Source organism: Asterias amurensis, chromosome 9 (genome assembly GCF_032118995.1).
Source record: "Asterias amurensis chromosome 9, ASM3211899v1".
Lineage (NCBI taxonomy): Eukaryota > Metazoa > Echinodermata > Asteroidea > Forcipulatida > Asteriidae > Asterias > Asterias amurensis.
Window position 1 is genome coordinate 20,085,416 of NC_092656.1, and position 23,261 is coordinate 20,108,676.

The window sequence follows — 23,261 nt, forward strand, 5'->3', positions numbered from 1 at the left end:
TTATTCAAGGGCAAAAATAAAATTAAAAAACATACATTTTGGGTCTCTGGCTCAAAATCATGATGTTGATATTGGTTCTTGGGTATTACAGGGAAAAACATTTTGCATACGTACCTTCACAAGCCTTGAAGTTCATACTCGGTCTGAAGCCTGGGTTACACATGCACCTGAAACCACCCACCATGTTCATACAGTGGCCGTTAGAACAAACATCATGCCCACGAGAACACTCGTCAATATCTACAAGTAAAAAACAAAAGGCATAACTAATTCTCTAAAATAATCGACACCCTTACAAGGGGCTCCTGGGTCAAATTCAGTTTTGTAATACACTCACTTTCCAAAAGAGTATAGAAAATAGAAAGTGACAAGTCACTTAATATAACCTCAAGATAAAATGCTGTAAAATGCCGTTGTATTGATACCACTCAAAGGCCATTTTTGTCAAAATCCTAAAACAATCGATGTGACCTCATATTTCAAATATATGGTCTGTACATTTCGTACAAGGAATTGTAAGTTCACTCCTGATTATCAAAATCACATGGTCCCAGTTTGAATTCAAACAGGATCCACAGAGGTGAAAGGCAGGGAAATGAAATCACCTAGCCAACCTGAGTTCTAAAGGAACAGCTATGTTTTCACAAGGCACATACAAAAAAAGATCTGACGTCGGATAAAAGTCTGGAATTTCTGATCCCTGTATAGATACAAGAAATGGTTAAGACTTGTTTGTACCTTTGCAAGCCCGTCCATCGTCAGAGAGTTCTTGACCAGGTGGGCAGAGACACTGGAAGGAGCCGGCCGTATTGATGCACTGACCACCTCGGCAGATACCCGCAATGCTCGTACACTCATCAATATCTGAAAAAAATGGCAGAAATTATCTTATACTGGATTGAAGTGAAGTCAATTCAAGTTAAGACTTGATCACAAGCAGGATTCAAATAACAGCAGAGTTAAGGTTAAATTTTAATCGACTGAAGTTAGGGTCACATATTAGTTTTTGTAAATATAATGGTGTCAGATATATAGGCAAAAATATCAAGATACAATAATAATAGAAACAGTAATAACACTGGGTTCTTATATAGCACTTTATCAAACCCTAAACCCTAAGGGGCATATCAAAGCGCACAGTATTATTCCTGCAAGGTATGTGGAGCTACGATTTGAAGTATGAAATCCATTCCTTTAAAGGCAGTGGACACTATTGGTAATTACTCAGAATAATTATTAGCATAAAACCTTACTTGGTGACGAGTAATGGGGAGAGGTTGATGGTATGAAACATTGTGAGAAACGGCTCCCTCTGAAGTGCCATAGTTTTCGAGAAAGAAGTAATTTGAGCTGTAGCAATATGCAGCCAATCAAACCTGAGGAACACTGAGGCGAACCCCCTTCTCTTTTTGCTAAATGCACAAGGTTCTTGTAAGTGCCTTATTGTGGTTAAAGAAGTTCATGACTCACCTGTGCACATCTGCATCATCATAGAAGTCTCGTATCCATCATGGCAGTTACACACAAAGCTTCCAGGACGATTCTCACAGGTTCCATTACCGCAGGCACCAAAGGCAATACGACATTCATCAATATCTGTTCAATATTATACAAACCAATAGCAATAATGATTAATAACATGCATTTTTATAGCGCTTAATACCAGGGGTGGATTTCACAAAGAGTTGATTTCACAAAGGACTTGTCTTATCTCGAGTTAGGATGAGTAACTCGTCCTAACTTAGGATTAATCTTAAGGTCTGCATGCTTCAGTGCAGGGTTGGGACTCGTCCTAAGTCATAAGATTTGTCTTAAGTTAGGAAGAGTTTTGTTGAAAAAAGAAGTGTACGTTAAAAAAAAAAACACGATTTAAAGTGTGATGAAATAGCAGAAACTGAACAGATTAGATGGATTTAAATAAGTGTGTTTTGAGAGCGGTTTTAAATAAGTCCAGTGTAGTGGAGGCACTCAGTAAGTGGGTGTGGCTATTGAGAAGGCGCGTTTTCCATAGCGAGTGCGGGGGATAGGACCAGAGTTGAATTCCAGGGGGGCGGTAGATGATGATAAGAGAACTAGCAGTCGGGAATATTTGATTTGCGGTAACACCATGTGTGAGATAAAAAAAATCATACTTTTTTTACAATTCTCAATGGCGTCTATTCCAAGTAAGCTTCAAAAGCTATCAAGCCTATTTTTCGTAAAGTTTTTTTTACATAAAGTGCTTACACTGCCAGCAACTGTTTTGCTAGCAAAACCAATTCTGTAATGTTCCTTTAACATAAAATTTGGGTTGACTACTTACCAACACAGTGGTAGTTGTACTGATCCAGAGCGAATCCCATGTTACACTCGCAGCCAAAGCTACCGATCATGTTGCGACAGTTGCCATTGGAGCACACATCCGGGAAAATGCTACATTCATTGATATCTACAATCAAATAAAATCAAATCAAATATTTAGATTAAAACAAGTTTATAGTACCATATTGCGAGGAGCATTTAAATGGTCATTGCAAAAGTATCAAAAGTCGCCGAAGCCGATCTTTGGAGTTACACTTTTATTGGTTTCTTATCCACTTACGACAAATATCTTTGCAGAATGCTTACTATAATTAACATCATTATAACTAGGCTTTCGGAAAAAAGTTACACAACTTCTTTAAGATTCATTATCAAACTATGACCCTCTCGTACCAAATGGACAGAACGACTGTTCAAACACTGAAAAACGCATTCTTAAGAGGTGTCAACATTTGATCAGATTTTGCGCCGCAATCAGGGAGATATTTACAATTACACTCAACATAACAGGAGAAATGTTACCATATTTGGGGAGATTGTTAAAGTTGTTTATCAGAACATGGAAAGATTGGTTTATTTTCAGGGAACTCTCTGCAGCATCTGCACCACAACAGAAAGCTTTTATTCAATCTTACCTGAGAGAACGATTGTTCCATCCATGAGCTCTTGAGTGGGTCTGGTGTCAGCAAAGCCAGGGCCTCGTGAGCACAGTAAATTGTAGTCAGCTGGAAGAAAAAACCCCACAGAAATTACAGAATAAGTAAAGAATATTTGACTATATCATCATCATCATCATCATCATCATCCATCGTCCTTAGACGGAATAGTAGAAGCAGCTTTGATGAAGTGGTGCCAGGTTGCTTTGTCCCTCATGAGTTGTTGAGTCTCGTTTGGATTGAGATTTGTGTCTCGGGTGATGGTGTCAGTGTAGCTCATTTTCCTACTGATAGTGGAATGACTATGTAATGGAACAATGACACAGAACAGTTTAATCATGAAATATATCAATCTTTAGATTAAAGTTTTCATTATCTAATCACCACATTCATTTGGAACAGGGACAAACAGGGCCCAATTTCATAAAGCATGTAAGCATGAAATTTCTTCCTAAGTAAAAACAGGATTTCCCACCAAATTTTCACAAGATTTTCAGGATAAGCAAACAACAGTTGAATGCCAGTAACAAGCAATATGCAACACATTAAAATTTGGTTAGTAATCTTGTTTTTTTTATCGAGGAAGAAATTTCATGCTAAGCAAATTGGGCCCTTGACACAAATAAATGATGACAACTTTACACAGACAAATTATCAAGTAAATGTTACCTGATCCTGGTATTGGGCAGGAGATGCACTGGCCAAGGCTACCCCAAGCTTTGCCCGTAGCACAGCAGCAGACAGAGTTACGATACAATCCCTGGATTGGCTCTACACAACTGCCCTCCGAGAAGTCCAAGAAACACTGATAACTCCTCAAATCTAAAACAGCGATAATCAATACAAGGCTGTGTTTACTTTTTGAGCGTTAATTTTCAACAAGTCCTTAAGTTTAAGATTTAAAATACAAACTTATTGGTTAGAAGCTTACAGCAGCTTTCGATAGTAAAGCATTTTGAGAAACATTTCAATTCAAATAATGTGATTATGTATAATAAAAATAATAAAAAAATAATAAAAAAGTATATACCCCAAAATTTTACTCTGAGAATAAAGTTTCGCAGATTGTGTATTATTCCTGCACAAACATATTTCAGAGCTGGCAACATTTGCCCTTTGCAAACAAGGAGATTTTTAACAACAACCAGGGAGATATTTAGAATTCTATTCAACTTAAAGGCAGTGGACACTATTGGTAATTACTCAAAATAGCATAAAGCCTTTCTTGGTGACGAGTAATGGGTAGAGGTTGATGGTACAAAACATTGTGAGAAACGGCTCCCTCTGAAGTGCCATAGTTTTCGAGAAAGAAGTAATTTTCCAGGAATTTGATTTCGAGACCTCAGATTCAGAACTTGAGGTCTTGAAATCAACCATCTAAACGCACACAACTTCATGTGACACGGGTGTTTTTTTCTTTCATTCTTATCTCGAAAGTTTGATGACTGATTGAGCTCAAATTTTCACAGGTTTGTTATTTTATGCATATGTCGAGATAGATCAACTGTGAAGGCTAGTCTTTGACAATTACCAATAGTGTCCACTGCCTTTAACAGGGACAAAGGTTTCAAATTTGTTCATCAGAACATGAAAAGACAACCAAATATAAACATATTTGCCCAGGTAATTTGGCGATATCTCAATAATGCAACAAACGTTAGAAATTTATAGGATTGGTTGGTTAGGATGAATGGCAGAAAAGGAAAAATGGCCACAATATGATCAAGGGCCTATCACATGATGCTTACCAATGCAGTTCATTCCAGAGGTATCTAGAGTGAGTCCGGTTCCACACATACACCTGAAGGAGCCGATGGTATTCTGACATTCGGCATTACGGCAAACCATTGGGTTCAACTCACACTCATTGATATCTGCAATTAGAATGAAGGAACCAAAACAGTTTGAATGAAAATGAAAAAACTACCTATTACATCTAGTTCCAATTTCATGGTTCTGCTTACAAAAAGCAAAGAATCGGCACTTACGAAAGCAGGGAGTTCCGCACTTATATCAAGCGTATTTCACAGGTTTACAGGGAATGTTTGCTCAGGCTTGTGCGTACTCCATGTGTACTAGGCATTCTTTTCGCTTACACTACAGCTTGTGCAGTAAGGGTGATCGTAAGCCTTCAGCAGTAAGCAGAGCCATGATATTGGGCCCTGGGGCCAATTTCATAGAGCTGCTTAAGCAAAAAATTTGCCTAAGCACAAAAATAGCTTGCTTGTTTTACACAAGTTACGGGACAAAATTTCATGACATATACATTGCTTGTGACTGGTATTTAGCTGTTGTTTACTTAGCATAACAATTGAGTTGAGTCTTGGCCGGTACTCTGATTTTACTAAGCAAGGATATTTCTGCTTAAGCAAATATTTTTGCTTAAGCAGCTCTATGAAACTGGGCCCTGTTCAGAACACCAGAGCTCGAGTTCAGTGTGCTTGATCACTCATCCACAAAGCACACCACTTGCTCCCCTTCAACATTTTACAAAAAAGAGCAAGTTATCAAAGAGTCTGCTGAATATCCGACGTGGACCTACCTTCACATTTGCCATTCTTCATGGTGTAGCCTCTCTGGCAGTCACCGGGAGACAATGGGCAGGCATCACAAGGACTACCCCAAGCCTGGCCAAAGGTTGCACAGCAGTGAGCTTTCTTCATTAGCCCCATGATATCAGCCTCGCAGCGCCCCGAGCGGATCTCAGTCCAACAGGTACCCAGACGATTGTCTGTTGGTTACGGGAAAAAGACATGAGAGGTAATTTCCCCCAAAAAGTTTGTTTGCCTTCCAAATCCCCGAGTTTAATTGTAATTTACTGAAAGATTGATAAACAGTTTGTTGCATTACCTTGTCCATAATTTTACCAATGCACAACTTTAGAGGATCATCAATTTTATTTTCTTACCAACACAAGCTGTACCAGATTCATCCAGATCAGTTCCAGGGATTGTGCATTCACAGCGGTAGCTGCCGAGGGTGTTCTGACATCTACCGTTCAGGCACTGGCTATCTCTCAAACACTCATTGATATCTGGTAAAAAAACAGTTTGCAGTTTTCAAAAGATTATCTTGTTTGCAAATCAAGACATCGTCAGTAAGTAAGGTTTAGGGTGACACCATGTAAGAAATCTCTTTTGTGAGTAGTGATGGCTCTGAGAAGAGTTTGGTTTCTGCTCAACGTTTTGGTCAGTGTGCTCTGACCGTCTTATTAAGTGCACTTATTGGTCACAAGCTCAGAGTTTTTGCTCTTAAACTGGCTACACTTCGTCACCGTTGACACAAAGTGAAAAACTCTTTATACATTCAATGCTGTAAACATTTTCAGAAAGTTTAAGTACCTAGTATATCACCTTTTAATTTTTTTTATTTCACTAATCTGTAGCTTTCCTAGATTTGCAATTTGGTGTTCTATCAAACTGATTTGGCTGTTTAGAAATTGGAAGAAATGAAGTTGGTTGGCTGGTTTGCTGTGTTTAATCCAAACAAGTTCACATCAAATCGGATCAACTTTAAAGGGAAGGTACACTATTGGATATTGTCAAAGACCAGTGTTCTCACTTGGTGTATCTCAACATATGCATAAAACAGCAAACCTGTGAAAATTTGAATTCAATTGGTCATCGGAGTTGGGAGAAAAAGATTAAAGAAAAAACACCCTTGTTGGACGAATTTGTGTGCTTTCAGATAGGAATAAGACTTCTAGCTAGAAGTCTTATATTATTTTAGTGAGAAATAACCTCTATTTCAAAATCTCAGCAACTACTTGTGTTTCTCACAATGTGTTATACTATCAACAGCTCTCCAATGCTCGTTACCAAGTCAGTTTTTAAGTTAATATCTGTTTTGAGTAATTACCAAACATGTACCTTCCCTTTAAACTAAGAAAACCAATGTGAATTCATGTTGTTATACATCACTTTATCCCTGCCTGGGGCTCATCACCTACCTCTGCACTGTACGTTTGAGATATCAAACTCGTATCCATCTGGGCATTCACACGTATAGCTCCCTGGTGAATTACGGCAGGCTCCACCATTGCACAGAAGTCTATTGATGGCACACTCATTGATATCTGGTAATGAAAATATTCACATTTTTCATATTAGACAGTGGTTGAAACAAAACTAAGGCAGACAACAACAAAATGTCATGTCGGCGTAACCCTACCTACCCTAAAAATACGGCCGACCCAAGATATTTTTATTTTTTCAAGGGAAGAAATTTAATTTAAATCTATTTAAGACATAAAATAAATGTCATTTTCGTTGCTGGAAGGAAAAAAAACCCCCCAAAAACCTACCAACCTACCCTATTTTTGGGGCCTGTTTTTAATGCCCAATAGAGGACCGGCAAAATTCTCTTCAGGTTACTGGGCTGGCTACTTAAGTGATGAAAGCAACTCTATTGAGAAATTCTTCATATACAGATCAGTGAACGATTTCATAAGTATAGCATAGCAAAATGCTACGCAAAATATTTCCGTTGCTATTAAAAAAATCACAAATTTGCTACTCAGTATCAGCATTCAGCGTGCACAAAACAACCTCAAGCTAAATGGTCTGCTATGCAAAAACCGCTGGACAAAATCGCTCCCTGTAGATTAAGGCACTTTTCTCGGTGAAACATGTTTAGACCATTGCCATCTAGGAACACATAGTAGGAGTCCACAAGGAAATCCCCTGTTTGTACACAAGATATAGGAGTACCTACCATGACAATCCTTGGCAGTGACGTCAGGTTCGAATCCAGCATTGCACCTGCAGTGGTAGTTACCCACTAAGTCCTCACACATACCATTGGCACAGAGATCTCCATATAGCATACACTCATTGATATCTGAAGAAAGAAGGCAAAGTGGTTATTAATTTTGAGTTGAACAAAGACCAAATTTACTGATAGAAAAATGATAACAAGATGAATTACCCTGGACGAAATAAAGGTATTATTTTACAGTATAAACATAAGACTTCACGCAGTGATCATCAACAGAATTCTTACTGATGCCAAGACTGTCACGTCCGGGTCCCTGAGAGCACATTTTCTCCCACTGCATTGTGCCCTGGGAGGGGCAAGGCTGGCACGTTGGCCCCCATCCAGCAGATTTCTCCATTGTGACAACGTTACAGCAACACTGGGAGATGGTCACTTGAATGGTTGACCGGATGGTGCACTGACCGTCCCGACTGTGCAGGGAGCAGTAGGCATGACGACTCTCTAGAATGTCACAATAACAACAATCATGATTAATAACAAACAATAACAAAGAATCTCTAAATGGTAACTCTTACTGCCTGAAATTTCATAAAGGCAATTGGGTTTTTTTAAGTAGTGAAACATACTTACACTCTCAGGTTCAACATGTTCAAAAGAGCCCAGCATAAAACCAAATCAGTGAAATATAGTGGACGAATGCACTCTTAAAAAACCCAATGATGTATCAACTTTAAATAAATTCTTGAAATACTCAAAGATGAGATTGTGCGAAAATGGAAAAATATTGAAGAAATTTCCTCTTGGTGTGGAAATGAAGCTCCGAAAATGAAAAGAATGTTTTAATTTAGAGGCTTACAGACTCTCTACATCATTTCAAATATACAGCTAGAGGTCTGGGCCCAATTTCATAGAGCTGCTTAGCACACAAATTTGCTTAGCATGAAATTTTTGCCTTCATAAAAACAGGATTACCAACAAAATTTCCACATGATTTTCAGGAGGAGCAAACAACAGCTGAATATCAATAACAAGCAATATGCAACAAATGGAAATTTGGTTGGTAATCCTATTTTAATCAAGGAAGAAATTTCAAGCTTAGCAAATTTTTGTGCTTAGCAGCTCTATAAAATTGGGCCCTGGTCATAGCAAAGGGAAGCCTGTCCATCTCTGTGATAACAAGTTTGCCTCTTTCAATACAATCTGAAGCTACAGTGAGATCAGTTAAACATCCTGAAATTAAGATACTGTATCAACTTTAGTTCCCAAATAAAGCCGGTCCACCTCTTTAATGGTTTCTGTTTACCCATAACCAACATTCACTTGACAATAATCACTATACGCATGTTATTCACAGGAAAGTATACATCCTTTAATGTCACAGACATGCAATTTTCTACTGGCAAAAAAAATAAGGAAACAGCCGATCACGCTTAACTTTTGTACAGCATTTTTCAGTTTTCTATGGCACTGTTTTGAAAAGTAAAAAAGGAAATCAACTGATCAGCTGAAAAGTTGCATGCCTGAATGTCATCAGTCATACCCGCTCCAGACTTTAAAGTACTTTGTGTTTGACCCATTACCTTCACATCCGCTTCCCCCTTGCGTGTATCCCATGGGGCAATGGCATCGATAGCTTCCCTGGGTGTTGATACAATCGCCCATATGACCGCATTGATCGCCGAGCTCGCACTCGTTGATATCTGAAAGTCACAATAGTGGAATACTTTTTAGTATTTTTATAGGTTTTTTTAGAATAGTGGAATACCAACAGTTGTTATCAATATTCTCCATGGATTGACGTCACTCCTTCAGTGCACGTAATTTTTAGCATTTTGAACCTAAAAATGATTTGCGTTTTTTCAAAGTTCTATATTAGAAAAAATAAATGCGTCTTTCTCACAGCAAAAGGGTCTTCCTGATTTGTGTTGCCTTGGCACATACCAAAGTCAATCGTATTTCTTGAGCAATCCTCACTGATACTGCCGTTTCATGAGAACATTAAGAGTCTTCAATTACGATTGATGACCCTTTTTTTTAGTACATAACAAAAATTGTCGTTTCAATAATGACACTTGCAATCGCAAGGTTGTGGGTTGGAATCACAATTTCTTGATTTGTGCAATTCATAATCATAGACATAACACACCAATGTTTGTATGAAAGAGATTGGCTGTTGCCAGCTTGGTGATTATTTCCCCCTTGTGGGAATTTGTAGAGTTCCATTGACAATAAAATCATTTAAACAAACAAACAAACTACATAATGAACCAACAAGCAGTAAAGTCATGTTTTTTTTTTTTACAAAACAAAACCTGACGTAAATCCTTCAGGAATGCTTGGACCTCCCAGGATGTACTTTCCAACAAGAGACAACTTCAATCACTTAAGCAGCACTGAGCAGGCCTTAAATGTTGTTCAATGTTAGCTGCATTCATATTACAACATACTGATCCCTAATTGCTCAGATAATTGTCCTTTCAATACTGCCTTCTTTAAGAAAACCTTAGTGTCCAGTCTAGAAATACCTAAACGTATTGTCCTGAAAGTTGATGACTGAGCAAGAAGGCTGGTTTCTCCTGCTCCTACCATGGAACTAACCATGCTCCTACAAAGTTTTTTTGTGACATAACCCTTGAAGAGAAAGCCGATTCCGGAATACAAAGGGAGTTCATGATTCCTGCAAACAAAAACTTTTGCCTGGACTAGCTAATTGTATACCCTGCCATTGCTAAGTCCTCTTGCAAAGACTCTAACTGTAAACAGATTTTTGAAGAATAGCCTTGAAGGATCAGGATTGGGGTCTCCTTAACAACTGGGGAGGCAACAGGAAAAGGCAGAGGATTTCCACAACAAGAAGCTACAGCCAAAGCTGATTGTGATACTCAGTCTTGGAATGTACTTAACAGTAAACGGTTTCCTTATGAATAGTCTACAGCAGCTTTAAAGGTAGGCTTAACTGTAATGTAGGGACTTAATGAGAGTTTATGACTTCCCAGACTTATGATGTCCACAACAAAAGCATCTAAGCTTTACTAGCTTCCCCCCAAAGGTACCATTATAGAGGTTCAGTACCATGCACTGTTTTTTTCTTCATGAATGCACTGGTGATTCCCCTGGAATGACACAAAGGGTATTCACACACAAGCTTCTTATGAAACTTGTGTCATCCCTGTGAGTAAAACCTTCTTTGTCACTGTCAGGACATTTCGTACCTTTGCCACTTTGTACCCTGTTGACTTTGGACAATTCATACCTTCTTACTTTGGACACTTCATACCTTCTTACAAGACACTTCGTACCTTGGACTCTTCGTACCTTTTACAAGACACTTCGTACCTTCTCATAAGACACTTCGTACCTCCTACCATAGAGGAATCTCGTACTTATTCTGGATTTCTGCATCGTTTCTAGAAGATTATGCCGCCAATAAAATTGGCAGAATTTAAACTCAAAGAATATCAAGAGAGGTTCTAAGAGGTTGTTTGCTTACCGATACACTGTCCAGGCTGTGAAGACTCCTTGTACCCCTCCTGGCATACACACTTGTAGCTACCTCCTAGATTCTCACAGTCACCGTTGATGCATACACCACGGTTGTTACATTCATTGATGTCTGCATTTAAAGATCAATCAATGGCTCATGGTTTAAGGAATGAATTAAGGCCTAGTGATCAGGGGTAATAATGTTGGAAGCGCTTTGAGAAGCCCTCCGGGTGTGAAAAGCGCTATATAAAAACTAGTTATTATTATTATTACTATTTGTTTACAAACATTCAACAGTTGCAGAGCAAAAAAACAAATAGCATTTCACATTTTAAATTTCAAACGATAAAAGTGAAAAATAGGATAAGCAGTTGCAAACTGATAACCAGCAAAAAGTTGTCAATGGCTTGATGGTTCGACCCTAGCAGAGTCTTTCTCAGTGGCCAAATCAAAAGTACTTGGAAAGGATTTAAGCAAAAAGGAAAAGGTGGGCATCAAACTCAAAATGCTACTACAACTCCATTACTACAAAGTTGTAAAACAACCTTGAAAAAAACCCCAATAATAATTAACTGTTCAGAAGAGATGTCAGGTATGGAATGGAACTTTGTAAAAGTGATTGGTAACTAAGACGAAAATCAACAAAAAACTGCAGGTTTAAAGCAATAACTAGGAGAAAAATAAGCCATAAACTAAGGTTCCTTGCTGCAATTTTCAGTGCATTGTGAATTGATGTAAGTTCTTACCAACGCAGTATCTTGAATCCACCGATGCTTTGTAGCCTGGAAAGCACAGACAGTCATAGGATCCTAATGTATTCTGGCAGGTACCATGTAGACATACATTAATATTCACTCTACACTCATTGATATCTGCAGACACAAGCAAACAAAATTAGTCCTCAGTGAGAAAAGAGTTGCAAAATGTCCATACCCTGACACCAGTTTGCCATTCATTATGAAACAAATTTGTACCTAATTAACTCAAATGAGATCTTTTGGTAAAAATTAGTGAACAGAGGAGGTAGGATACAAAATTGTTCTCAAAAATTATTTAAAAATTGCTGCCATTCTATTTCTGTTAGTTTTACTTTTAGTGCATCCAAGCTACCCTGACAGAGGCGGGAACTTTAGTCTAAGACTTGAGTCGCACTTGAGTACCCACCATTGTTTGGCTTGGGACTAAGACTTGAGACTTGAGCTTAATGATTTGTTGACAATGGACACTGAGAAGTAAACACTGCCTGTGGGGTTCTACTTAAGATATCTTCCATTTGATTTTTATTAATGAGATGTGTGCATTTAACTGACACATTGTTTTACTACAAAGTTATAGTCGATGTAAAATATTTCACCCTTTCCCATGTGTCTCCCTTTCAATATAAAGTTCAAATAAATAATATTAAAAAAGAAGTGACACTCAACCAGAAGAACACTTGCTGCGTTCAAAGTTCAAGGCCAGCATAGGACTCTGTATTTACAAACTGCAGCACTAAATGTTTGCGGTCTGCAAAATTGTGGTTTTCCCAGAGTCAATACGCCTCTTGCTTTTTCAGAACCCTGGATTCAGCACACCTTCAACCCCAAGCACTGGGATGACAATTTAAGATCAAAATGAGCCAGGGAACTTTTGAAACATTATACACAAGATTTTATATAATGAATAGACCAGGTGCTGAATGCACAATAAGTAGGTCAGTGCTGTAATACCAAAATCTGGTTCACATCGGAACGTGACAGGACTAAACTACAACCTTTGGCTTCGAAGTGAATATAATGAAATAGTTCTTCTACCATCGAGGTTGGGTAGCAATCAGGGCACTGGGCTACAACACAATTATCCCTAAACGACAAAACCTAATTCCAAACAAGACTCCCTTCTCGAAAACCTACTTCCGAATAATGTATGACCCCAAGATTTCGAAGGCCGAGTTGATTCTTGACAAAACCTTACAGACCTTATTCCAATATGACTCCCTTCTCGAAAACCTACTTCCGAATAATATATGACCCCAATATTTCGAAGGCCGAGTTGATTCTTGACAAAACCTTACAGACCTGTTTCCAATATGACTCCCTTCTCGAAAACCTACTTCCGAATAATGTATGATTTCGAAGGCTGAGTGGATTCTTGACTTGGTACATTTATATCAACAGGAAGACCCATTTTGCATCGTCGGGTTAAGGTAGTGAGTAATGTTCATTGTTACCGGTTTCCTGACGTCTTGTTGTTGGGAACCGGACGCAAATAAGTTTAAGTACATGTTTTAATCATCCTGTTATGATAAAAACCAGGGGGGGTGTAAGGGGTTAGTTTTAAGGGTTTGTTTCAGTTGTGTGACGGAAGGGTGTACAAGAATGCTCCAAATGCACTAGTTCAAAAACTTCAGTGACTCAGATAGAAACAAGTCTTGAAATCACCAGATGGATTATCGCTCAAGTTAATTTTCAGAGCTAGACAATTCGACTCTAGGTGGACTGCTATTACTATAGTGTTGCTGCTAAGCATTGGAACTGACTTAGCACTATTTTCAGATTAGCTTAAAGGAATTGGGTACTTTTTAAAACACAAAACACAATGTCCACAGATTTACATTAAACGTACACAGTTTGAAGATAATGATAGTAGAAGGCTTCCCTTAAAATATTACCTGCTGAGGACGCAATCTGTGGAAAGTAGTTTGTGATTTGAAGAAGACGCAAAAATGCGAGCTGACCTTAGGGTCAACAAAGATATGTTCCAAATTGCAAGGAGCCCATTCCAATACATAACTAACACCCATCATTGTTATGCGCTGAACAGTTTTATCTTTCCTTTCATTGTTGTTGTCCTACTTAATCCTGCCATTAACCCTGACTGGTGTGTTTCGATCACGTTCTCAGATAGAAGAGGGGTGAGGGGCAGTAAGTTTGCACAATTTAAGCCGACAACTTCCACTATTTAACCTGAACAAGGGAAACCAGGATCATCCTGTCTATAGACATTTCCACTCATATTGCACTGTGATAGACTATGTCAGTCTTGCGCGTAATCAAACTTCCCAAATGGTCCAAAAGTGAGTTTTACACGTGATTCTGTTTCTTCAAATACTTTCTTTAGTTCTTAAGGTAGTTAATTGCTAAAACACAATTATATAATTTTGATGGAAAGTAAAAAGTTAGTTTATTTCTTAAAAAAAAAAAAATCCCCATTATTACCGAAAGGGCCAAACAAAATGAAGGGTTCGAGACAAATCAAGATAGTATAAAAAGAGAAAAGGTATCCGTTTACAACTGGGACAGATTGTTAGATTGGTTGGTCTTGAGGTCGATGGTTTAAATTTTGCTCAAGTAAATTTTTCTTTGTTCATCCCCAAATCATTTCAAACCTGCTCAGTCAGCCCTGAGGTTTATTATATGGGATGGGAAAACAAAATACAGGTAGGGAGCTCCAAAGTAAACAGCAGTTCGAGGAAGAAAAACAAATTAAGTTTGATTTGATTTCCTGCATCTCAAGAATTTGTAAATTGTGGTTTTATTTGGAGGGAAGTTACTTTGATCAATGTATTCAGAGTACTCATTGAATAAACAAAGATTATTTGTCTTTCAACCACAATAACCTACACTGCCTCGCACCCGGATCCTTAACTAGAAAGTCTGTGCTTATACTTTTATTTTGTGCGGATTAAATAAACTGTAAATTCTTTGGTTCTAAGAACTGCAAGTGCTGGGTTATAAATCAGATTAAGTTAAATAAACATTGAAATGTCTCAAATCAAACAGGGAAACTGACTGGATAACTATCTAAATAATTTTAGGTTGAACAAATATAAATTGACTAGAGTGGGACTTGAATCTGCATCCCCCGGTTTAAAGTGCAAGCACTCTACAAACTGAGCTATCTAGCCCTATTTTGTTAAAATCTTTATCCTCAGGGGTGCCAGCGAGTCAGAAGCAATTCAAGCTATATAGCCAGGTAGCACACACAAGTTTACGACACAACCTGGGCAGTGGCAGGTTCATAAACAAACTCAGCTACAAATAAACAAATTTGGCTGCACATATACAAACAGCTGAAAAAGGTGACTCCGCGACTACTATAGTCTGGCACCCTTTGCTAAAATGAGAATTAGAACTGTTTTTGTTGTTGCCATTTGACATGTAGGGAACCTGAAAGCGATTGCAGCAGGGGGGGGGGGGGGTAAAGGTCAACTGAAGAGCCTCCCTACCTTGACATGACATCCTGTCCTCAGTTAAATCAAATCCAGGATTGCACTGGCAGTAGTAAGACCCCTGAACATTAACACATTGACCATTGGCACAGCGTCCAAGCTCGTAGCATTCGTTAATATCTGCAGCCAAAAAGAACCAATAAATTAACAACATCCTGCAAACGTACTTGATGGATGGTACCTTAAAATATCATTTTAATACTTATTAATACTTTCATAAAAATGGATGGCTAAAGAAAAAAATAACTAAAAAATATAAAGGTAAATAAATTAAACATTTTCATAAAGCCTGTAAGAACAAAAACTAAGTTTATTTTAAACACTGCTTACAAGTCAAAATTTAATCAAGTTGACATTGTTCCTACTGGCTCCCAACTTATTTTTTGCTTAGCACAGAAATTAGCAATATTTCTGCTTATAAATGGTTATATGAAACTGAACCCTTGTTTTTCTTACCAGTACAGATGTTCTGTGTCTGTGGTTGGAAGCCCTCGTTGCATTCACAGCGGTAGCGATCAGCCCCCAGGTTAATGCAGGCACCATTGGTGCAGATTGTTGGGTTGCGACTGCAGAAGTCCGTAAGGTTCTGCCCGGGTTGTCTACACAGTATAGAGTAGGCAGCTGGAAATTTAAAAAATCACCATTAAAAAACTAGAAACACTTATTCTACTTTTGACAACATTTCGAGACTACAACCCAACAATAAAAAAAATTATTTTGAGCAACGGCAATTTCTAACAAGACTGGACACTCTTAGAGCTGAGAAAAACCTTGACTTCGTCTGGACGGCACTAAGAGAAAAGAGGAAGATAGGGTAGGAGATGGCGCTACAGGAGTCAACAGGTAGACGCGGTTGAAAACACATTATCAAATATGAATGCTTGTGGAGAATTCTGTGGGTTTTTCTCACATTTCAAACTTAACCTTCTTTGTCCTCTCTCCTTTGGATATTGGCTAGTTCAGTGACTAAGTTCGCTTTTCTGAGAGTCCTTGACTTCACAACCAGAATTAATTAATGAAATAAGATGAAATAAACACAATCCTCGGAGTCCTACCTTCGTTCCTGTTTGGGCATGCTTGACAAGTCTCCCTGTCGGCACCGTATCCCTGCGAAGCACTCAGACTACAGCAGCATTCCCTCTGCGTCATGATTCGAGTCAGCTCACCCGAACACTCTTCAGTCGATGGGTTGTAGTTGACAAAACAAACACCCTCAGCAGGACCTGTGAACATATGCGGATATAATTCATGCGGATTGAAAGGCCGTTTTTTGTCTGGGTTATATTTCCCTGTCTAACGAGACATGCATCCCTTCATTCCCCCCAATTTGAATTGAAACTTTGGAAAGGGCACCACAGCAAAATCACAGGGCACCAAGGCAATTGCTGTGGGTTATTACCAGTGCCTCCAGAGCAGCTGGTTCCATCTTGACTCAGTGTGTATCCGGCTCGGCAGATGCACTGAAACCCTCCTAGAGTATTACGGCACTCTCCTCCAATACAGATGTTGGAGATGGAGATGCATTCATCAATATCTACAAAGGAAAAAGAATAAGACACAAGGTTTTATCAAATATTTTAAGACGGCCTGTTCACACAATATGAGCTGTGTTGGTTCTGATAAGAACCAGTGGATTAACAACTCAACGTTTTGATCAGTGTGCTCTGATCGTCTTCAGGAGAATGCTGGACTATGTAAAGGTTTAGCTGCCAGACGGTCTAAGCTCATTGGTGCGGGGAGTTTAAGCTGAGGGCTTGACTCAATGAAGGTAGGCTTAACCTATTTCAGTAGCCGCCTTTGAGCTAAGCCTAAGCTAAGCACTTTTGAGCTAAGCCTACCTAGCCGCTAAACTTCTTCAGAAGTTCTTGAGCAGCACCCAGCAACATAGTTCAGCATTCTCAAGGCACTGATTGTAAAATCCATTATAAAGTTTCAACAAGTTTTCACCGTTTCAATTACTGCATCTTGTCTTTTTGATGTGGTGCGGGACAGGGCAAAACTCACGTGCCCTTCTCACTACAAAAGTGGCATTAATAGTGGGCAGGGGCTTAATGGATTGGTCCTTTGAGTAAATGAGCGATCCATTTGTGTATGTGAGTGATTGTCTTGAGTGTTCTTACCTTCGCATGCCTGAGTAAGAAGGTTAAGGGCATACCCTTGTGGGCATTCACAGACGTATGAGCCGATGGTGTTGGTGCAGGTGCCCCCTTGGCATAGACCAGGAACGACATGACATTCATTGGCATCTATGGGAATTACAACACAGACAAAAGTACATTAAACATTATAAAGTGAGTAAAAAAACCACAACAATATTACTGATAAAATGTCTCCCGAAAATGTCATCGAGGATGTTTATGATTATGTGCACTGAAGCCAATGATGAAGATCCTCAAAATAACGACACTGTCTTGAAATATAAAGAATACACAACACCATTGAAATAATAATTCTATGATGCAAACTGAAAACAAGTGATTCAAGTGTTTCCACATGATGATTTCAATTTGGAAGAGTCTTTCATAGGTGCACAGCCACAGATAAATATTGAGTGATGAATACTACTTGCAGATTTTGTTTACGGACAAACTCAAGCACATTTTAGCCACCTTAAAGTAATCCTCACTATCCCTAACTGCCTTGCGTACAAACAGTAAAAGTTTAAATAGTAAAATACAGAGCAATAAGAAAGCTGTCGTAAGACAAACTCACCTGTGCATTGTCCTGTTCTTGCATCAATGACGAAACCCCTCTCGCATGGACTTTCAAAGGTAATGCAGGCCTCACAAGGGTTACCCCATCCTTGGCCGATGGTTGAGCAGCAAAGAGCCTTGGTGCACCGCAGTCCGTTAATCTCCCCAGTGCAGACGCCGAGTCTGAACTGGCTGAAACATTGCCCGGTGCGATAATCTGTTGACAATAAAATTGTTGTTCAAACCCAGAGTGTTTAAAATCTACCCTGTCAGTTTCCCAACACTGGTGATAATAATATTGTGCAAATAATTCAAAAATGCACAATGCACAGAAACACAACCAAAAATAAAATGTTAACTTCAAAAAAGTTGTTGCATGTCACAGAAGACAGATTCGTCTTTTTCATTCTGTGATTTTCTTTCCTCGGAGACAACTTCTTTAAGCCCAGACTGTGCCAGAGGGCATGACTGTAATTTGACAATGACAAATGAAAAATGGTTTGTATCCAAAAACATCCCCAAGGAATTGTATTGAGCCACCTGCTCCAGTCAATGAAAGTTTTATTTTTGTTCACACACAAAACCTCACCACAAAATTTCCAAAGTATTGGATGTTAAATAAAACAAATATATCAAAGGCACGTTTTTATAACTTGTTTTTTACAAACATGTTTATAAACCACTTTTCACTTTGAGAATGTTTGCCCAGCCTCGGGGTAGAATCAAACAATATAATTTTTATTTCCCCAGCCATGCAGACTGATGATGGTTTAACAAGTTTCACGGCTGCTCAAGTAAAAGCTGATCCCATCATCCCTTCTCAGAGGGCAGAGCTCATTTTTGTTTTTGTTTCTGGTTAGAAAAAGCTTATTGCACTAAGCTACTTAAAACGTTGTGCTTAAAAAGTTTTAGGAAATTGGGCCCAGTTGGTTGCCAAATGCCATTTGACTTGAGCAGGTCATGAATTAACCCACACCAATTGCCGAGGTGCCCGGGCCCAATGTCATAAAGCCTAAAAAGCCTAAAATCTTGCTAAAACAGAAAAATCTCACTCGCCAGAATCTGGTTACTAGCAAAAATTTAGTTTACATTTATTGTTGCAACTGGTGCCCAACATACCTCTTGCTTATCAAGAAGTTTACTTAGCAGTATTTTTTATTGGGCCCTGTGCTTTTGCTGTGGTGGCCTTCGCAAAGTTCCAATACAAATTTACCCTTTTCTCAACAAAAAAATGCCTCAAATCAGAGTAAATTTGCTGTGCCCCTTCAAAAGTAAAGTTCAAGGCCTGCGACTATTCAGGAACGATCCTACACCCCATTCCCAACCCCTCCTCAGCCTTCTTCAGAAGTTCAAGGTTCATGTACAACTTAATGAAGAAGAATCTTCTCACCTGTTTCGCATCTGTCCCCCATGAATCCGTAGGGACAAGAGCACATGTTATTCCCCACGCACCTGCCTCCATTTAAACATGCAGGATTACAGACAGCTGTGGAAAAAAAGGAAAAATCAACATTTTCACACGATTGAATACATTCACTATTATTGACATCTTCAACAGATGCCACTGCCTTCTTTGTTCACCCTTGGTAAGTTGCAAAGAATGTGATATTTTTTGCCTAAGGGGATACCCAAATTGTGGCCTGAGGGATACCCGAAGGGGGAGCCATCGATAACATCTTGGGGTATATCCCAACTGGGATAGTTTCAGGGATAATCACCCAGTGGTCACTACAGACTTGGGTGGTGATGTACACGTAGAAGGTTCTTGGGGATACATAAGTGGCAGCCATGGGTGCTGTACGCTCAATTTGAGTTTAAGAACCAAATTGGGATACTTAAGGTGACAATGACCCTGTGAGCTAATTTGGGAACCAAATTCAGTGGCACTTAAATTGGATGAGACACACTTATTGATTCTAAAATTGGTTCTCATTACCTGTTCAAAGATTGCCGAATTGGCACTGTGTGACAATAATTTGAAAACCAACAAGCAAGATACCATACAATTGCATTCTGGTACCTGATATTTCATTGCTGCAAAACTCTTTAACTTTAATGTAAGTTCATGGTCAATATTAGGCAGAGCTGTGCATTGAGAAAGTTTCAACATAAAGGGACCAGTTTTCTTTGGCCGTGCAGTTGCTGGACAATTTATCTGTCCAAATACAGCACAACCCGAAGTGCAGACTAGTTTGACACCATATATGCACACATGCGCTTAGGATAATGAAAATGTCTTCAAACTGTAAGTTGTTGGAACTCTTTCAATAAATCAACACAATATGGCTCTGCTTTACCCTCCCCCCTTTACACTTTTCTCTGTGTGTATTGGTAAAGTTCTAAAGAATCCATAGCCCTATCACTTAGGAGTTCTTAAATTCTGGGTTGTTTACATGTTTACCAACTTGCATAGTAATCTGTGCACCTTTTCTATCGATAGGAACAGTCAATATCAATCTAATATGACAAATCCCACCATGTGAAAATTGAACTTCCGACTGGAAAAGTAAGTTACTTTTAAGTAAAATAACACAATGTTTTCCACACCTTAACAAAACGGCTTCCTCTGTAAATTTAAGTCCACAAAAAATCCCACCAAAGTAAAGAAATTTCACTCTGGCACCTTGCCAATTTTGAGGGAATTTTATATGAACAGACAAATCCCTGTATTTCAACATCTGATTTTGTCACCAGCAACCAATAGGATCAATGGGCCCAGCCTTGCCCCCAAATAAAAAGGGTCAAATAAATTTCCTGTATTTACTGTCCGATTTTATTTGTTGGTGGTTCTTGTGATTTTTTGCAGATGTTTGGGGCTGACAAGTCATTTCCTCTCTGAGGGTACACATGGGACAAGCCCATGATACAATCGTGGTAAATGCGATCTTGATTTTTTTTTTCGTAAATCCCTCCCATTACGACATCTTGAAGACAGAAATTGAACACTGTACTCTGATTTTCTGAACAGAATTGGTGTGTTTAAAATTCAATTTCATTTGAAATTTATACCGATGTAAGGGGTATTTTTTGGGGGGAGGATGAGAGCCAATTTGACAGGGGGCTGGTCAACCACTCATCAAACGTGCCATTATCTATGCATATTTTTTGTTTAAATTTCCTGGGGGAGCATAGTGTTAGCCAGAGGGGTGTCTTGGCGTCTTTTGAAAACCCTGCTTTAAATTTGGAAACCTTGCTTTAAATTTGGACACCCTGTGTGGGTTGTCATTTACATGTAATGTACAGTAAGTTAACAATGTGGACACCCAGTTTTTATATGTCCAGCAAACTTTGACACCCTTTTACTAAATCTTGGCTAAAATCTTGGCTACAAATTTGGGACGGGGGCAAACTGGTTCCACTTTGCTGTACCCCTGGATACAGTATTTATAACTAATCTGTGGCATAACAGATGGGCCTGTCAGGTCAAACTAAAAAAAAAAAATCTTCTAAATATGTGTCTTCTTCACCACAAACTGCCATCACAATCACCCTGTCTTTTATATCACCTCATAAGGCTCAATCTTGAAGGGAGGAAATAAATTACCAGTTAAAAGGGACCATTAAACTCTATTATTAATAAATCTTTCTCTTTGTCACAAATCTTCAGGAGGAAGTTCAGGGCTTTCTGATTGACGAAATAGTAATAATTCTTCCAGTTAGTTCATGGCTACAACTTTGGTTGACAGTCTGGTTTGGATTATTTTTTCATCCAAGTTTGAAAGTAAATTACTAACAAAGAGTATCCAGTTTGGCAAAATAACATCACCTTGCCCCAACCGACCAGGTTGAGGAAGTAAGATATATTCCCCCGGGTATACTTCCAAGTTTATTGGTAAAATTCCTAGACGATAGTAAAACGACACCGCCTGGTCTATGTTTTTCTTGGGAAAATATAACAACAGGACACAGTTTTGAATGTATCCATAATAAAAAAGGAAAAAATTTATTTTGTAATAATAATAATAATGATAACCGTATTAATAACGCGCTTTTTGCCAAAGGATACAAATTTCTGTGAAATTGACGTGGTGTCCGGTTGGATTTAGAGGACAAGAAACAAAAAATCAAGTCTACAGAAAAAACAAATTGTTGAGATATTGTCAATATCTTGAGTTATAAGGCTGACCAAAAGTATCTGGGAAAAAAACTCCTGACAAAATGTGATTAATCTATGTGAAGTTGTTCATAGGCCTTTCTATGAACCTTCAAGTGGATTACATGACGGGGTCTTTCAGTTCAAACCCCTAAAGTGTGTACATATATTAGACATGTAGCAGTCTGAGTATTTTATAGCTCTGACATGCATACAGGGGGCAAACCCCACACATGACCCCTCATAAACAACACAGCCTGCAAGGAAGTCTAAACTGGTAGGAATTTGACTGAGGAACAAATTGTCACGAAACCACATCTGTGAAATTGACTTGGGAGGCTTCGTCTTGCAGTGCCTCAACCCACATGACCCGCATAAATTACCGCCTTCTAAATGGCTAGAGCGACTCGCTGTGTACAAACAACCAAAGTTCTATTTACATGTACCCCACGTACATGTGGTTCAGAAATTATCAGTGGCTCATTCAAGCTATAAGTTATTGGAATCAGCCAAACAACAACAATAACTGTTGCTAGTGACAAAAATGTTGAGCTGCTGGAAAAATGTCTTGCTTACTCTTTTGACAGTAAGTAAATGCAATTCTAGCAAACAACTTGTTACTTTGTGGGAGCCCCTTGGGTTTCAGGCTATGTTTATAAAAGTCTACCCCTCAGATAGTTCCACTACAGGAACACAACTGAAAATGTTATTTTATTTATCAGTTGCAAAATGTACTGCCTAAAAAACTGACAAGGTCAATATATGTTGATTTTGTGAAGGTCTTTGCTCAAAGACAAAACACCTTGAACACTAAATCAAGATCTGTGACACTGAAACAGTAGTAAAAAAATTCCTCACTATATCAATGGTACAGTACTCGTTTCTTTGTTGACTTTCATTGTATTTGTACCATTGTGTTTGCATACATTTTATGGAAGATATGCAAAGAGTTTGACAAGATATTGTAAAAATGTACACTGTGATTATAGGCAAACATAATATTATTGTTAAGAAAATTATACCATCATGAACATAAAGGTTTTGTATGAATTGACAGCTACTTTTTCAAACTTTCTTATAATTATTATGCAAAACTCATGCAGAACACC

The 23,261-nt window shown here is 38.6% G+C and overlaps 1 protein-coding gene across 3 annotated transcripts in view; it reads right to left on the bottom strand.

The window, feature by feature from the left end:
- Positions 1-23,261, bottom strand: part of LOC139942346 (fibrillin-1-like) — a 69,686-nt gene that overhangs the window by 26,838 nt on the left and 19,587 nt on the right. For all 3 annotated transcript variants that reach the window (XM_071939182.1, XM_071939180.1, XM_071939181.1), the window contains 22 exons: positions 19,450-19,545; positions 18,079-18,276; positions 17,487-17,612; positions 16,766-16,900; positions 16,422-16,589; positions 15,823-15,987; positions 15,364-15,486; positions 11,903-12,028; positions 11,164-11,286; positions 9,254-9,373; positions 7,959-8,174; positions 7,671-7,796; positions 6,907-7,032; positions 5,866-5,991; positions 5,500-5,688; positions 4,706-4,831; positions 3,627-3,779; positions 2,937-3,026; positions 2,303-2,428; positions 1,471-1,596; positions 739-864; positions 115-240 (listed from right to left, as the gene is read on the bottom strand). In XM_071939182.1, coding sequence (XP_071795283.1) covers positions 115-240; positions 739-864; positions 1,471-1,596; positions 2,303-2,428; positions 2,937-3,026; positions 3,627-3,779; positions 4,706-4,831; positions 5,500-5,688; positions 5,866-5,991; positions 6,907-7,032; positions 7,671-7,796; positions 7,959-8,174; positions 9,254-9,373; positions 11,164-11,286; positions 11,903-12,028; positions 15,364-15,486; positions 15,823-15,987; positions 16,422-16,589; positions 16,766-16,900; positions 17,487-17,612; positions 18,079-18,276; positions 19,450-19,545 — 3,036 coding nt within the window. The remainder of the gene's footprint in view (positions 1-114; positions 241-738; positions 865-1,470; positions 1,597-2,302; positions 2,429-2,936; positions 3,027-3,626; positions 3,780-4,705; positions 4,832-5,499; positions 5,689-5,865; positions 5,992-6,906; positions 7,033-7,670; positions 7,797-7,958; positions 8,175-9,253; positions 9,374-11,163; positions 11,287-11,902; positions 12,029-15,363; positions 15,487-15,822; positions 15,988-16,421; positions 16,590-16,765; positions 16,901-17,486; positions 17,613-18,078; positions 18,277-19,449; positions 19,546-23,261) is intronic.